This window comes from Python bivittatus, unplaced genomic scaffold (genome assembly GCF_059951505.1).
Source record: "Python bivittatus isolate LINGU-HERP-01145 unplaced genomic scaffold, Pbiv_v1 ctg000700_np1212, whole genome shotgun sequence".
Taxonomy (NCBI): domain Eukaryota; kingdom Metazoa; phylum Chordata; class Lepidosauria; order Squamata; family Pythonidae; genus Python; species Python bivittatus.
In genome coordinates this window covers 59,776,014-59,793,303 of record NW_028277098.1, presented here as the reverse complement: position 1 = coordinate 59,793,303, position 17,290 = coordinate 59,776,014, and the positions used below count along the sequence as shown (strand labels likewise).

The 17,290-nt window shown below is 40.5% G+C and overlaps 1 protein-coding gene across 2 annotated transcripts; it reads right to left on the bottom strand.

Moving 5' to 3' along the window:
* Nucleotides 1–83: 83 nt before the first annotated feature.
* Nucleotides 84–16,785, bottom strand: BYSL (bystin like). 2 transcript variants are annotated; one of them, XR_015798551.1, is made up of 8 exons: nucleotides 16,453–16,785; nucleotides 15,142–15,304; nucleotides 11,327–11,465; nucleotides 10,799–10,932; nucleotides 9,560–9,720; nucleotides 8,587–8,689; nucleotides 6,453–7,448; nucleotides 84–1,984 (listed from the first exon to the last, which is right to left on the bottom strand). XR_015798551.1 is itself a non-coding variant. In XM_025165535.2 (7 exons), exons 1-7 carry the CDS (start codon nucleotides 16,736–16,738, stop codon nucleotides 7,100–7,102), a joined length of 1,335 nt encoding a protein of 444 aa, XP_025021303.1. In that variant the 5' UTR covers nucleotides 16,739–16,785; the 3' UTR covers nucleotides 84–7,099. The 2 variants fall into 2 exon arrangements, 1 of the variants encoding a protein (XP_025021303.1); XM_025165535.2 differs by having other exon boundaries at nucleotides 84–7,448.
* Between the last annotated feature and the right edge of the window lie 505 nt (nucleotides 16,786–17,290).

The window sequence follows — 17,290 nt, the reverse complement described above, 5'->3', positions numbered from 1 at the left end:
ACATAACCACTACAATTACAATGGCTATTAGTTGGTTTCCAGGCGCACAAGTGCCTGACAACAAGACTTTCAGATTGCATTGGTAGTTCTTTTTTGTATGTGCAATATGGTGTAGCCAGTAATACTGGTCACCCTTAGAGGTTAACAAATCCTTACGGTTCAAAGAACTGGACAGAGGACAACTTGCCTCATATTTCTGGATCTTTCCCTCCTGGTTGAGCTTCTGCAGGACTCTGCACACGTGGCTCTCGGAGAGCATTTGGAGGATGCTGAGATTATGCCTGCCCCAGCGGATAGCGCTGACATTTGAGATTGCGTGGTTGAATTGTGATTTGTTTTTTTGTGTAATACGCCATTTTTTTTGTTCTTGCGGAAATGAAGCAATGGAGTACAGTAAGTGAAAAAATGCCTGAAACGCTTTATTATGCCATTAGCCTGCAGAACCCCACATTTACCATTAGTGGCCTTTCACCACATCCCTAGTAATAACTAATATGAAGTGATTGGTTACAAGATGGTTTTTATGGTCATGGATGGCCCTTCCTGTATGAAAGCCATTCCCCAGGGAAGTTAGCCTGAAGCCATTTCTGATATTATTCTTGGTCAGGTGCGTATTTCACCCTGAACTGGTTTTTACATTTTAACTACTTTGCTATATATTCATGCTACTATAATTTCCGTCTCCCTTACTTCAAAAGGCAACCTAAACTTCAGTTTAAAGGAAATACATTTTAATGAGAAAGATGCCTTTGGGAAAAGATTTCAGGAATGGGACTCATCTGCAAACGTGCTGGTTATCATTTAACTCAGTAACAGATCAATTTTGAATGACGTTTTTTGTCTTCTGAATTCAGTACAAAGGGTCATGCACTTATCTCCCATTCAGCTAATCTGATTTCTGGCCTCTGAAATTTAAAACACTGCAAGGATGGGTTTTTAAAATCCAACATGCTGGTCCACTGCTACGGTATATTATTTCTACTAACATACCAAATCCAAAGATCAGTTCTTACCTATAGTAAATGTAATGAAGGCCATCTGCTGGAAGACTAGTGGGCTTCCTTGTGCAGGTGGCTGACCACTGTGAGAACAGACTGTTGGGACTAGATGGGCCACGGGTCTGATCCACCAGGGCCCTGCTTACGTTCTTATGGTCTAGGAAAACAAGGCATGTATCTATAAATCTCAACTCTACTGAAAAGTTGCAGTCAAAAACCCTCCTGCAATGAGCTGCTCTATACGTTTTCGAACAATATACTCTGGGAAACTGGTGGAATCAGTACATTAACACGTTAGAGAGTCATTACGAGGAGCTTAGAAAAGCAGAACGAAGAGCTGGGGGCAGGAACGTATGAGCATTCATATTAATTGCTCTGATCAAATATGGCAAATGAGTCTCAGAAAAAAAAAAGACCTTTTAAAAAAGCCTCCATAGCTGATTAGTCTAAGGCCAGAATGTCACTTTTATGATAGGCAAAATGTGGGCAATGGTCCTCTCAATGGTGACTAATTATGACCTAGTTCACACATTGCTGTAAGCTGAGGACTTGAATATATTCCATGGGAACATGGAGAGGAGAACTCTGTAATGGACTGAGGAAAAAATTCTCCACAAAAGATTACGGGAAGACTGTCCACAAGGGCCCCTTCATGGATCACTGCCTTGTCATGGCGAAGGGGCTTGCGTAACTCAGTGAAGCCATGAGCTATACCGTGCAGGGCCACCCAAGATGGACAGGTCATGACAGTTCTGACAAAATGTGGTCCACTGGAGAAGGAAATGGCAACCCACTCCAGTATCCTTGCCAAGAAAACCCCATGGACAATGTTAAAAGGCTAAAAGATATGATGCCGGAAGATGAGCCCCTCAGGTTGGAAGGTGTCCAATATGCTACTGGGGAAGAGCGGAGGGCAATTCCAAGTAGCTCCAGAAAGAGTGAAGCGGCTGGGCCAAAGGTGAAAGGACGTTCAGCTGTGGATGTATCTGGAAGCGAAAAGAAGGTCCAATGCTGTAAAGAACAATATTGTATAGGCACCTGGAATGTAAGATCTATGAACCAAGGCAAGCTGGATATGGTCAAACATGAGATGACAAGATTGAACATCGACATCTTGGGAATCAGGAATGAATTGAATTTAATTCAATTGAAATGGACAGGAATGGGTGAATTTAATTCAGGTGACCATTATATCTACTACTGTGGACAAGAAACCCTTAGAAGAAATGGAGTTGCACTCATAGTCAATAAGAGAGTGGGAAAGGCAGTAATGGGGTACAACCTCAAAAACGACAGAACGATCTCCGTGCGTATCCAAGGCAAACCATTCAACATCACAGTAATCCAAGTCTATGCCCCAACCACTGATGCCGAAGAAGCTGAAGTTGACCACTTCTATGAAGACCTACAACACCTTCTAGAACTAGCACCAAAAAAAGATGTCCTTTTCATCATAGGGGACTGGAATGCTAAAGTAGGAAGTCAAGGAGTAATCGGAATAACAGGCAAGTTTGGCCTTGGAGTACAAAATGAAGCAGGGCAAAGGCTAATAGAGTTCTGTCAAGAGAACAAGCTGGTCATAGCAAACACTCTTTTCCAACAACACAAGAGACGACTCTACACATGGACATCATCAGATGGTCAATACTGAAACCAGACTGATTATATACTTTGCAGCCAAAGATGGAGAAGCTCTATACAGACAGCAAAAACAAGACCAGGAGCTGACTGTGGCTCAGATCATGAGCTTCTCACTGCAAAATTTAGGCTTAAATTGAAGAATGTAGGGAAAGCCACTAGACCACTCAGGTATGACTTAGAACATATTCCTTGTGAGTACAGAGTGAAGGTGATGAATAGATTTAGGGGATTAGATTTGGTAGACAGAGTGCCTGAAGAACTATGGATGGAGGTCTGTAACATTGTACAGGAGGCAGCAACTAAAACCATCCCAAAGAAAAAGAAATGCAAGAAAGCAAAATGGCTGTCTGATGAGGCTTTACAAATAGCTGTAGAAAGAAGGAATGCGAAAAGCAAGGGTGAAAGGGAAAGATATAAGCAACTGAATGCAGATTTCCAGAGAATAGCAAGGAGAGATAAGAAGGCCTTCTTAAATGAACAATGCAAAGAAATCGAGGAAAACAATAGAATGGGGAAGACTAGAGATCTCTTCAAGAAAATTGGAGGTATCAAAGGAACGTTTAGTGCAAAGATGGGCATGATAAAGGACAAAAAAGGCAGGGACCTAACAGAAGCAGAAGAGATTAAGAAGAGGTGGCAAGAATACACAGAAGAACTATACAAGAAAGATCTTAATGTCCGTGATGTCCATGAGGACTCTTTGGAAAAAACCCTGATGCTGAGAAAGATTGATTGAAGGCAGAAGGAGAAGAGGATGGCAGAGGATGAGATGGTTAGATAGCATCGCTGAAGCAATGAGCATGAAACTGAGCAAACTCAGGGAGGCAGTGAAGGACAGGAAGGCCTGGTGCAATATGGTTCATGGGGTCACGAAGAGTCGGATACGACTTAACGACTGAACAACAAGTCCACAAGGGTTTTTGCAGAGGGTTTTTTTCCTTTATACCTTCTCTATAGTATAGAGGAGTGAGCTTGTCAGCTGACATCAGAAGCCCCACCCTTCTAGTTCTTTTCCTGAGCCTGAAAGTTTTTGAAACCCCCGGCTCTATGCCATGATGTCATTTGCTTGATTTGCTGTGCTGTGTGGATCTAGCTAATTATAGTTTATGCAGTAAATCTTGGCTAAGCAAACCATGACTGAGCACTATGAGTGAACTTAGCCAATTATCATCTCTCCCATAAGGCATAGTGATTAAGGTTAATGGGAACTAGAATTCAATAACCAATTTTTCAGATAGGCTGATGCGTTCAAAAAAGAAAAAGGAAACAATTATACCAGTTGCTCAATGAAGATAGCAAATAGCTTATAGATAACAAAGAAAAGGCAGAGCTTATTTTGGCTCAGTCTTTTCTGAGAAGAGGGTATGTGTTCCACCATACCATTGTGAAGAGAGATAAAGGAGCATGACTAGATTTTGCTTGTTAAAGACAATGTCTATTGACCTTCAATGAGAGCAGATGAGTTGCATCTTAGCTATTGAAGGAACTTACTGATCTGGCCAGCTTTTTTGATAAAGATTTTGAAAACAGGTGATTGGAGGGGCACATCTTTTCTCTAACTTCAAGAAGAAGAAAAAGGAGGACCTAGGAACTACAGACCAATCACTCAGCTATTGATGCCTACATGGATGGTTTCATTGGATTCTTGCATTGAGCAGCAGGTTGGACTCAGTAACATAAATGGTTCTCTCTCTCTTATAGCTGGAACCACATAATATATTAGGGGTTAACAAAACACAATGGCTGCATTCATGAACATGCTATGCCCAAAGAAATAGCCTATACTGTGACCACAAACAAGCCCTAGCCTACTCTACTGTGGTGCAAACCAAGCCTAAAATTCTAAAGACATAAACCATACAATGATTCTTCCAAGGATGATTCCAATGGGTGTAAATGCAGCTGGAAAGCAGTGACCACCAGAGACACTAACTTGATTCCATTCACCACTTTATACAACAATGGGTACAAGGTCTATTCAAAGCCTCTCAACTGGGTTCCTCTGTCTAGAAACATGTTCCAGAAGTGTGGCAGATACTGCCTCTCTTTGGCTTGGCTTTACTACTTTCTCCCCTTCAAGTGCCATTCTAGCATCCTGCTACTAGTCGCTAACATAGAACTCTATCCACAGAAATGGTCTAGGCTGCATCAGCCGGTTAATTTACCAGCTCTGTACAGAGTTAACAGCTTTAGCCTATGATCACTTACACTGTCAGATAGATACATGGGCGACATGCAAATTGTTCAGTAATCTGGGCTCTAGCAAGTGTCTTGTCCTAGGGGACATATCGCAGGATGAAAAGCCTGCTGCTCAGAACAGCCACTCAACCAAATCACCCCTGAAGCTGAAACCTGTTCAAACCAATTACTCTCCCATTCCCAGCTGCTGCAGGAATGACCAGTAAGCTTGTCCACAGTTCAGACTGAGAATAATGGGTTCTGCTTACTGAACGTGCCCCAAAAGCACGAAGATCTTAATGCAGCCCTAGAGCTGCATCAATCAGACAAGCACAGGAAAAAGTGCCTTGCTGACTCCCTGCCAATAAGGAAGCGCTGACCTTTGGTATCCTCACATCTGTGTTAATCAGAGTTAGAAAAGTGGCTACAGCGGGCCCAGCTTCTAATAGGAAGGAAATGTATTATGGAAAGAAGTAATGATGCGAACTGCTATATCAGAACCACCACAGATGGTCATCTGAAGCCAGCTGTTCCTAGTAGTCAAAGCCTTACATTCTACAATAGCGCCTGTCCAACATTCCTGTGGCTTGAATTATAACCCAAATATATTCTATTTTGGCAAGAGGGAGCAGAGAACAAAACCATACACTTGGGTGTTGTTAGAGGTACAACATCAGAAAAGCATTCTGAAGAGAACAAAGGAGGAAGAATTCAGGACAGAGGAAGTATCGTACCAATTTTAGTTCTGGTTTTAATACTTGTGGCCATCTGCTGAAGCTCTGAATGTTAGAATTTGGCAAGGAAAAGTCCCATAAGGACCACATCATGCTTACCAAGAATATAGCAACAGATGCGATTTGTAACTGTGTACTGAAAGCAGGAAAGTTTCCTCTTAAGTCCTGTGGGTCCAAATCCTCCTCAGCCAAGCTGTTTGAGGGATGTGCAGCTTCTGCCCAGACCCCAGCAAACTCTGTATAGTCCTGGACATCCTTAGGGCATTTCTCTGTGGCAATATGTGTTGCCACAGTAGTCTGCTTCTGAACCAACAGTCTGGTTCAGAAGCAGCCAGTGAAATAAGCCACTTTCCAAGGACTCAACAGGACATCACTTCTAAATTGTTTGAGATGAGTTGTCCTGAGGTTGTAGCACTAAAGCATAGTTAACTGTAATATCACAAGGAAGATAGTGGGAGGCTGCATCTGTTGACTTCTGGGAAGTAAGTTACAGCAACCTTCCTGGTTGCATCCGTTAGCCAGGAAAAAAAGAGCACCTGCAACAAGATTACTTACTGCTTCCCCATTAAAAAAAAAAAAAAAAATTAAATGCCACTTGTCCTTTGACTGTGGAACTGAAACATGCTGAAGATCCCAACTAGTGGAATAAAGGCTGCTGTCTTTTGTGTATGAACATGTGTATGTGTGTGAGACACAGAAAGAGAGAATCATTTGGTTGTGATGTAGAATACAAACTGTCAACATTCAAAATGAAAAGAGTTCATTTTAGTTTTCCCAGTGACCAGAAGAGAACAGAAGTGTTCATTACCTTATTAAAAAGCAGTGCAAGACAACCATGCGTGATCTGCGACACTTGGACAACATCCCTCCCAGAAAGCAAAGCTGATCAGATTCTACCTACCATGCTCAAGTTGCATATCCCGTCTGGTCTGACCAGCCGCCCTTCCATTCAGCACTGAAAGGAGTAATCCAAATCAGCAGCATACAAGTGCCACTTTTGACTCCACAGGGACTGGGTAAGGTGGATGGGGTCATGGGTCACCATGTGATCATCCCTGCTTTAAGGGAACAAGATTCTTGATTACCCACACTTACAACAAAGGCCATATTCTACAAAGCAATGATTGCCCTCTGCAGATGTTTAGATTGCCTCATTTAGTTAGCAGTCTTTTAATCTTCCCATTAATCAGAATTGCAACCCTTCATCTTGCTGTTCTTTATTAATAATATTCCTCCATCAGTGTCTCCAAAGGTCAAGCAGTTATCACAGTCCTTTCTAATGGGGGGGGGGGTTTCCAAGAACTTTATAATTCTACCATCAAATATATATTTATTCATTACAGGAGGGCTCTATCTTCAAAAATAATCTTATCTTGTCCCAAGCACAGCAAGTTAATTAAAAAAACTATAAAAGCTAACTCCTGCAAAAAGGCTTGCCAAACTCCAATGAAGTAGCATCATTTTACTCTTTAATTTACAAGTCCCATCAAGAGCAAATTACAACAGCTGAAGTGACCCATAAATGGAGTCCTTCATCCCTTCCTTCATTTACTCCATTGCAACTGGTGGAATCCCCTCAATATCCCGACACTTAGAGTTCACCAGTTCCCTGCGAATTTCCGGAGAGATCTGAGAATGGTTGTGAAACTTCAGCAATTCCAAGAGAGCTTCCTTCTGCTCGGAGGACAGGTCCTCTTTGTAGCGCTGGGCAAATGTCAAGAGGCACTGGTGCCAAAGGACAGGTAGGATCCGCTGATCTTTCCGAAAAGCTAGGAAGTGAAAAACTAGAGCATCTACAACACGGAAAGGCAAGGCATATTTCTTGTCAATGAGCAGACGGAGAAAAATGCTGTTGGCACCACTATATTCCATCTCAGCAATCTTTAGCATAGCAGCCCTGGGACAAGAGAGGGAAACAAAATGGAAGCAACACTTGGACGGATATCCATATAACAATTTGATTATCTGATTGCCAAAATTAAGTGAAGAGTGATCAGGGGCAAAGCATTAAGGGAACTTCCATATACTTCAAATTTGCTTTGAAGGAGAAAACTGGTATTTCTAATAATGAAGGAATTGGGAAAGTTAGAGAAATGGTAAATCCAGTCCCCGTCCCCCAAATCCAATGGCCTCAGACATGGATTTGGCCATGCTGGCTGGGATTATAGTTAAGCCAAACACATATAGAGAGCGCCAAATTGGGGAATGATGAGCAAACCCAACAAGCACTGGCCAAAAGGCAGCTTTGGGTTGAGGTTGGAGCAGCGAATGTACAAAATGGTTACAATTTAGATTGCCAATGTCTGTTACTAATGGTGTTTTCTGTGCTTTGGGGAGAGACCTGATTTGTAGAGATAAGAATCTGAGGGTTTTCTTTAAGCTTTAGTTGCTGTTATCTGCTGTTGTCAGGGCATCGGAGTAGGACCAGTGGAAAAACTGACCACCCTAATTCTGGCATGAAGTCATGTTTCCAAAACATTCAGGAAATAACATTATTTTAATAACATAATGTCATTTGTATTACATTCTACAAACCCAAGGGACAAGTAAACAACTAAATACAAGAATATTACAAATCAAGCAAGGATTTGTAGCAGGCTGTTTCATATTCTTGCTGCAGACTCTCAGTCCAGCTATTAGCACAGCATCAGGGAACATTCTATAACAAACATATTCTGAATTTTTTTTTTCTCCCAAGACACCAAAATAATTTTTCACCAGCAAGATTTGAGAGCCAAGGATACATAGATGAACAGGGTGATTAGCCCCCTAATGACACTCCCCGGAATTACTCACCAACTCTCCATCTTCTTGGAACCTATTTATTTTTAGGACTGTTTTTATGTTGCATTTTAATGAATTTTATCTTGCTATAAACCGCCCAGAGTCGTTTCACAAGATGGGCGGTGACAAATTTTATAAATTAAAATTTTTTTTTAAAAAAAAATGGCAAAGGAGACCCTCCTCCACACACACATCCCTAATCATTCCAGGACTATTTTCCTTCCACTCTTAAATTAGCTTAGCCCTCTTACCCTGAATGAAGGACTGGAATAGAGCACTTGGTGAGGATGCTGCCCACAATGATTGCTTCTCGCAGTGTGCATGTTCCAGACTCACACAAAGGGATGAGAATTCCTGGGAGGAAAGGGAAAGGGAAGCACAGAGATACTATAGTCTTTTCTAATGTAACATGCAAAAAAACCAAAACCCTCATCAAAAGCTCACACTGGCACACCACCAGATTTTTCACGCTTTAAGTACCTGAAACTTCAAGAATTATATTGCCCTTGGATCAACCTCCTTCGATTGATCTACTACCTTGTGTGTGGACCAACTACAGATTCACCGATCTCCATTTTTTGCTGCCAATTGTAGCTCACTGCTATGAACAGGTTAACCAGCCTTGGTCTAACCTCCACTAATTGTCTCTCTTTATTAACGCTCCCATCATGCTTCAATCTTTCTCTTTCAAATTCTACTTTGAAAGACGTCAGCCTCTCCCTTTATCCAGCTGATGATTCAGTAACACCGAGTTCCTCTTCCTTTGGACTGTTTCGTTTCAGCTAGTTGGAATTAAGGACAGAAGACAGAGATGGGTGCCCCTATCCCACAAACCCCTTGATGTTAGATTATAAGCCTAAGGAAAGAGACTTGCCTCACTGAATTTGAATCCATCAGAATCTTTTGTTGTTGTTGGTAAACAGGTGCTTTGGTATAAAAACAATTAATTTATGGTAGCAGGGGAACAAATACTGTCTGACAAGCAAAAATAGAAGAAAGGCAAACACATATTTCAGATCAAATGAAATGTCTAGCTCACATCCTATTATACTACCTTCTTTTAGTAAGTTTATTACAGGAACAATGGCACCAGTCAGGTATAAGAGAAAATAAATCTGAAGCAAATGCTCATAAGATGAGAACACTAGCAATGTGTCTTCTATCTGATACTAGGAAACTAAGAATTGCTTGACAATTTTATATTTCAAATTACCATCAACTCACCTTTGAACCATGCCCCAGGTTTGAACAAGGCCTTCTTCAATGCCATATAAAGATGGAAATTGAGGCGTTTATATTCAGCAATATCATCTCTGATTCGTGGGAGGAGCACAAGATTGTAGAACCTCTGAGCCATCCTCTCTTTAAGGTTAGAAGAAAAAATTCTAGAAGGGGTAATAAATGCATGGCAGGAAGGAGAGAAGGTGAAAAAGGAAACACTCCAGTTGGGAAAACTAGATTAGTGAAGATCAAATCTCTTACAACATAGTATGAATATCATTTCAATATCCTTACAATGTCTCCTCCATTAATGCTAGAATATCTTAATAAACATTTTATACTACCATCAGTCTTCAGGGCAGTTCACACACACACAAAAGACAAAACTTAAAATAAAAATAAAACCCATTTTAATGAGAATAAAGGCCACATAAAAACCAGATTTTAACAACTCTGGCTCTCATAAAATTCTTACAACTATCCCCAACAAGAAAATTAATCTTTGCAGAGACCTTAATGTTTAAAAGAAGGAATGTGCAAAACTGACTAATTCAGGAATGGAACATTCCAGAGAATCACAGAACTTCTGTTCCCCTTCCAGGCCATGCTGAACCTCCTCCAGGCTGTGCCATTTTTTGTGGACTCACAAGGTTTTTGGAAGCAAATCTCCTAAACCAGAAATGGCTGAAAGTGTCCAAGATATGACATGCTGGTCAAGACAAGCCTGTTTAAAAAATTCTCTGTGAGAAAGAATATGAACTGTCCCTAAACTGTGTCCCTATGGTGGTTTTCACCCACTATCCATTGAGTTAAATGCTCCGGTTTTGTCCTCCTCACCCATATGTTTTAGCATAAGAAAAAAAAATTCAACACTGCATCTTTTCCTTGACAAAAAAGTCCATACAGGATCTTCTGAAGTGGGCATGAGTTTCTTTTATGAGAGCATTATGCCCAGCAATAACATTCAGAAGCACAGAAGCAACTACAGTACCAGGGTAGCTGAAGCATGTGCAAATATTAACAATAAATAATTACACCACAATTACATCCCACACTTAAAAAACTGAAAAGGGTGCCTTGGGATTTTAAATAGTTTAAATAGCCTCTTTCACTTCTATATTTCATCACACACAAGTTTCATTTATATTTGAAACCGTCACTTTGAATGTGTCCAGCTCAGAAAGGAGCTACAAGCAGGGAATGAAAGACCGCATGCTGGCATTATTTACAGCAGAATCCCACCTGGTTGCCTGGTACATGGCAGCTGCTGTCCATGTTTCTGGCTCTGTGATGTAAAGCATCTGCTCCCAGTTGGATAACGCTGGGATGATCTTGAAGGCTTTGGGCAGTTTTCCACTTCTGTATTTTGACAACACCTTTAGAAATATTTTAAAGTGATTATTACATGATTGAGATAGACAGCATTCCTTAATTCCATGCTGTATTTACTGTTCACAAAGTTGTGTAGAAAATATATAAATTAGAGGTCTTTCATTGATATTACTCTAATTTTTTTCACATATCAACAATGGTTGTGCTAACACATCAGCATCAAAAACATTTCAAATTAATATTAGCTGCTACAATAAACTGAAGTGCAGTATTAGTCATGAACACCACACAACCTATTTTTCCTCAACCCTCCTGCAGTACTGCTTTGGCAGAAGACCAAGATAATGGTTGTACTAGAAGGTTTTCTCAGCAATTAGCTCCATATGCACAGCTATCTACATATATGATATACAAACACATACACAGCATGACACTTACTTCTTTGACACCTTTGTAGACTTCTAGGACACGAGGATTAAGCTGTGGCATGGGTCGGCCAGATACTTCTGACATCACTGTCTCCACCTCCGTCTGTTTTTCTGTCAGCTTCTCCATGATAATGTCTGCTAAGGTGCGCCTGATGGGTACCAAAAGGGGGGAAATGGAGCAGATAACTTATTCACCCCCTTATCAGCAAATTAAGCAGGAGAGGCAGCATTAAGGGTGATTCCTAATCTGACTTCTAGTAGAGCAGAAGAAAGTTTCACAGGTGGCCCTTCACTGTTCAGAAGATGATGGTAAAAATAAGCAACTTGAAGATGGCAACATCTTCAAGTTGCTTATTTACAAAGGGGAGGGCGATGCAGTGGATTGCAGTAGAGAGCAAGGCTATCAGGAAGACATTCCTGATAGCCTTGCATCAGGAATGCATTCCAGGAAGGGCAGGGAGGCAAAAGACAACACAGTCCAGAGCTGGAGTGTGGAGAGCATAAGAGGTTCAGGATAGCCACTCCCTAGAATCTTCCAGGGTATATCCCCTAGTTGTGGTAGTATAGATTTAGTCTGGCAAGAGTCTGTCTATGTGGTGTAAGCAATAATATAACTGAATGTGGATGAACTGTTTCCTTGCTGTTCTTGGACTGAGCCTGACATCTTTACTTACAGAAATGAATTTACTTATAGAATCTTTACTTATATTATCATTTAATACTGCTGTCCAATCTCTTTGGAAAAGACAAGCTTATTGGTTTACATTTAGTGGCACAAGTTCTATGATAGAACCACAGCTGCCAGTGGAGGAATTCCTCCTTTGTTCTCCCATACAATCCCCAAGTCTTCTTCAGAGCAGATTTGGGGTGCATGCAATGGCTGCAGTAGGAAGAGAACAAGCAATGCATAAGCATTAAATGCAGTCCACAGTTGATGAATAAGCTGTACTTTTCAAAATGCCAACTGCACAGCTTCTCATATATCCACATACTACTTATTCTACAAATGTTAAAGATGAATATATTAAAAAAGTTACATTATAGAAAAAGTTATGCCAACAAGAAATACTACCTTAAATCTATGTTGTCCAAAGAACTTTAGCATGCTATAACTAGCATATTAAAATAAAGAAGAATTTCTAAGGGATGTAACCCATGTAATATTGTGTGCTGTATTTTAAATTTGTAAAGATAGTACCTTTTTGGATACATACACAATATTACACAAAACAATGTAGATGTGAACCTCAAGATTCTAAATGCAATATGCCCTATCCAATAATTAAAGCACCATCTGCTGGTTAAAACAACAGCAACAAGAAAGGCTTTAGAATTATACCGCATTGCTAACTGTAGCACTGGTTTCCCCATCCCCTAAGGAAATCATGCTGAAGCATTAGTGATAGAACATCACCAACCCCCTAGGACTTGCATCTGTAGGTCAATCACTCTTGGAGGCTCCTGAATAAGTGAACCTTTCTGAGATAGGCTGAAGCTGCTTAGACCCATTAGGAGAGACTGACTTGTGGAGAAACTGGCATTCTGATACGTGCCATTTGAACTGTCATGTCTGGGTACAGTGGAGAAGCTCCTGCAGTGGATATGAATAAAATCTGGCCCATGGCAGAATTCCTAATCATTAATTTATGAGAGCTTGAAACACTACAATAGTGACATAAAATCTGCTGATGTCCTGCACCTACTTATACGAGGAATTATAACCTAAGTATTCTCTATGGAGAAAGGGAAACGAAAACCTCCTTTGAATGAAAGTGACTATACAGCATGGGGCTACTGCCAAGCTGGACCAGAGCATGGCAAGTGATGGGAAGCAAATGAGTTAGCTGTCTAAACATGGTAGGGATCTTATTGACAGTTATTAGAAAGATTTAAAGTAGACAAAACAGTTTACGGTTTTGAACATTGTAAGACTGAGTTTGAAATAGAATTGTGTACAGATGACGAACATGTAATTGCTAAAATGTATAAACTTTTACTGAAATTGGAAACAGAAGAAGTCAAAGAACGTATGATAAAGTGGGCTAAAAAATGTGGTTATAATATACAGATGGAACAATGGGAAAATAAGTGGTTAAAAGGACTGAAATTTATACTATGTTATAATCTTAAAGAGAATTTTTATAAAATTATGTACCATTGGTATATGTCACCAGAGAAACTGTCTAGAATGTATAAAGGCACTTGAGATTTATGTTGGAAATGTGAACAATCATGTCTGGTAGATGTCTAAAAAAAGCTAGAAAATTTTGGATTCAAATACACACATTGATTCAGAGGATTTTAAAGATTAATATATAAATGAGACCAGAGGTTTTTCTTTTGGGATTGATGGACAAACAGTTGGGAAAAAGTAATGGAACTCTGTTTTTGTACATGATAACTGCAATGAGATTACTGTATGCACAAAGATGGAAAGATTCAGCGTTATCCACAATGGAGGAATGGTTGGTGAAGATGATAGAATTTGCTGAGATGGCTAAATTGACTTGATTAGAGAAAAGACAATATCTAAATTATTGCTGACTAGAAACCCCTTATAGACTTTTTGCATAAAACAGAAAAAAATGAACTTATGATTTGTGGTTTTGAAGATTAAACAGGATAGATTATAGAAAGAAGAGACTTATGTTGTAACCATAGAGTAAGAGGTAAATTTATAATTGTACTTATAACTGCTGTAAAGAAGATTGGAAGCCATTTCTTTGTATTTTCTTTTTTTTCCTATTTTTTTCCTTTCTTGCACTTTCAGCTTTCTCTTTGATTTATTTTATTTTTTTTCCCTTACTTTATATTCGTTTGTATTAGTTCTTACCTTGTTTTTTTTTAATTAAAATTATATATATAAAAAAATAAACATGGCAGGGATCAATGCCTCTGTTGCAAGGAAGGATCCTTACTGGCAGCATCCAAAGGTCCTTACCCAATATGCGATGTTCCCTATCCAGTATCTGCCCAGCAAATATTCTCATACAGAAGGTGCATTAGTAGCTCCATAAAAAAACACTCTTAACATGGGAAGTCCTCCTATCTCATGTCATATGCATAAGACTGCTGACAGGCATACATACTCATGAAGAACAAATTGGTAATGCTACTGTAATGTATACTGGGTTTTTTTTTCCTGTTGGTAAAAAAAGTAGCTCCTAGACTAAATATTATTTAAGGACCAGTTCACAGAATCATAAGCCAAACTGTCTTTTCATCTTCATTTGCTCACATTCCATTTTAAAATCATAATTAAATATGGATGCCATGGTTTGGAAACCTATTGTGTTTTGTCTCTCCAATCTTTTAGTTTTTTTTCTTTTACATTATTGTGACTTTGTGTTGGTGTGATGGATTTTGGAATGTTTCATATGACCACAATGGAGAGTTTTGTAATGTTTAGCAAGACTAAATAGGAACACAGGCCTTGCTCCTCATTTTGCAGCTGATGAAATAAAGGGGGCTGAGAAAAGGAATAAAAGCCATAGTAAAATCTAGAAAAATTCAAAGTACCCGGACTCCTGAGAACCTAAACAATTCAAATAGTTTCATAATCCCGCTCACAGTTTGACCACAAATTTAATTTCCACTAGTCAGAGAAATCAGGCATACACAATTGGGTATATACAGTACAGAGCACTGGAGCAGAGATACAAACACGATGCAAACACAAGAGGTAATTAGACAGAATTTCTCCTTTTCTATACCAGTGTTGTGTGCTCTCTCCATTTTTCACCTAATGACAGCAACAAAAGAAAATGTAGAAAAGAATTTATCCTACAGGTTACCATAATATCAGTATTTGATCATTTGACTTACCTCACTGGTGGATTCTTGCTCATGAACATTTCAATGGCTTTTTCATCATCTGGATTTACAGTCATCTCTTCACAGTACTCTTCCTTCTCCATGGCTCCAGCTGCCCCCAGCAATGGCCACTCATCATCCTCTGCATCTGAATCTCCATCCTTTGAGGTAGGCCCTGAAAAAGAAAGGAGAAAATATTTTAGAGGAAGCAACTTCTTTAGATTACAGTAACTCCTTGATTTAAATGACTAAAGTGGGGGAAGGGGTATCTGTTACAGCAGAATGTCCATTAAATCCCAATGGCATTTTATAAATGTCTATCTTACCTGTTAGGTATACATAAATTGGAATGGGATTTTATATGTGTGTATTTTATGCAAATCCACTAAACCACAGTCCATTAAATGGAGGGTTTACTGTACTTATATAATGATTAACTGATCACGTGCCATCAAACTGGTGTCATCTCTTACTGACCACATAGACTGTCTCCATGACAATCTGTCCCTAACCTGGTCTTTCAAGTCTTATATATAATATGATACAATATTATATTATATTATATCATATCATATAAATATATAATAGCAGCAGCTAAAAAATCAGCCATGAACTAGATGCCAAGAAAACAATGTTTCATCAAATTTTCATTTACCCAATCAGATCACTGCCCTGGATAGAGAAAATAAGAGCTGTAGGTAATAGAACTCAAAAAGATTTCACATTTCTAGCATTCAGTGTAAGAAGCTAACCATCCTGTCTACTAAAAATGAAAACTGCCCAGGAATTATGGTCAGATTCCAAAGCTTAACTTCAGCCTCCCTCCAAATGCACGGATCAACTGATGGTGTCTGCATGAAACAAATACTGATTTTGACTACTTTCAGTCGGGGTCAAGACCAGATTTTAGAACCTAGCCAGTTTTGGTTTTCCTGACAGATAATCTCCTATGAGAGAGGCTGGTCCAACTCCTGCTTGATCGCTCAATGCCTTCTGATATTCTTGGTTGGGGATGCTGCAACTGAGAGATTTATCTTGCAAGTTATAAGTAGGCCTTCCCTGCGGTGACTTCCACAATGGCCTCCTGAAGATTTATGCGTTCACCCTGGGTTTCCCTGTGTAAACCTTATGGATTACTTCTTTCGCTAATTTATTGCACTTTATTATTGAGTTTTAATCATTTTTAGTTTTTTCGGTAAACCGCAGCAAAAACGTTCATTAAAAAACACGTGTCTATCCGAACACCTTTGGCTGGACAAGAAAATACTCTGCCCCATCATTCTGCTGCTTTGCTCCAGCCGCAAGCTTACTAGACACACTCACCCAGGACAGTCGTCTTCTTCCGGGGCTCGTGGCTTCTACCGGCGCCGTGCTCGGCCTCCAGCTCCTCTTGCTGGATGCGAGCTTGCTCCAAGATCCGCCGGGAGAGCTTCTCGTCCACATATTCGTCTTCCTCTTCTCCTCCACCGCCGTGCTTCCCGGCCTGGCCCCGTCGCTTGACCCGCGTAACGGGCTTCACGGCATCGCTCTGAGCGATCTGCTCAGCCAAGGGGACGCTCGCCGCCGCCGCCGCCCCGCCGGAGCCTCTCGACCGCCTCGCCTTGGGCATGATCCCCACCGACAGAGCACGCAGCCCGGGAAGAGGAGGGGCCGCCCACGCGCATGCGTTCAACGCGCCTCGCCGGACGCAGAGCTACGGCTGACGAAGAGGTGGATCTTGTCCGAAGGCGGACTGAATGGCGGTCCTGGAGACTTTTTAAAACCTCTCCGAGGGACATCAGTGGCAATTCCTGCTTTTTCTTTGGAACTCGGGTTTTTATTGTTATCTCCACTTGACCGTTTTAAGAATCGCACCGCATGTGTTATTTCAACGCGGATGCGCTGCACTGTCCTCAGGCGTGCGGCTGGACAGGAGCGTGCCTTGCAGTGGCCTTTCGTGTAGCCTTGGGCAGGTCGAGAGTTTCAGATGAAGCTGCATGAAACTCTGCGGTGTACCTTCATTGTAAATTGAAAGTAGGCAGACTTATACGCGATCAGTCCAAAACTCTTGATAATTCCCGCCGCCACTGAAAACAGAAAGTAGCCTTCCGAATCAATCTAAAATTATAAGTTTATATTTGAAACAGTCCACTTGACGAGAGCCGGTAACAAAGCCCTTTCT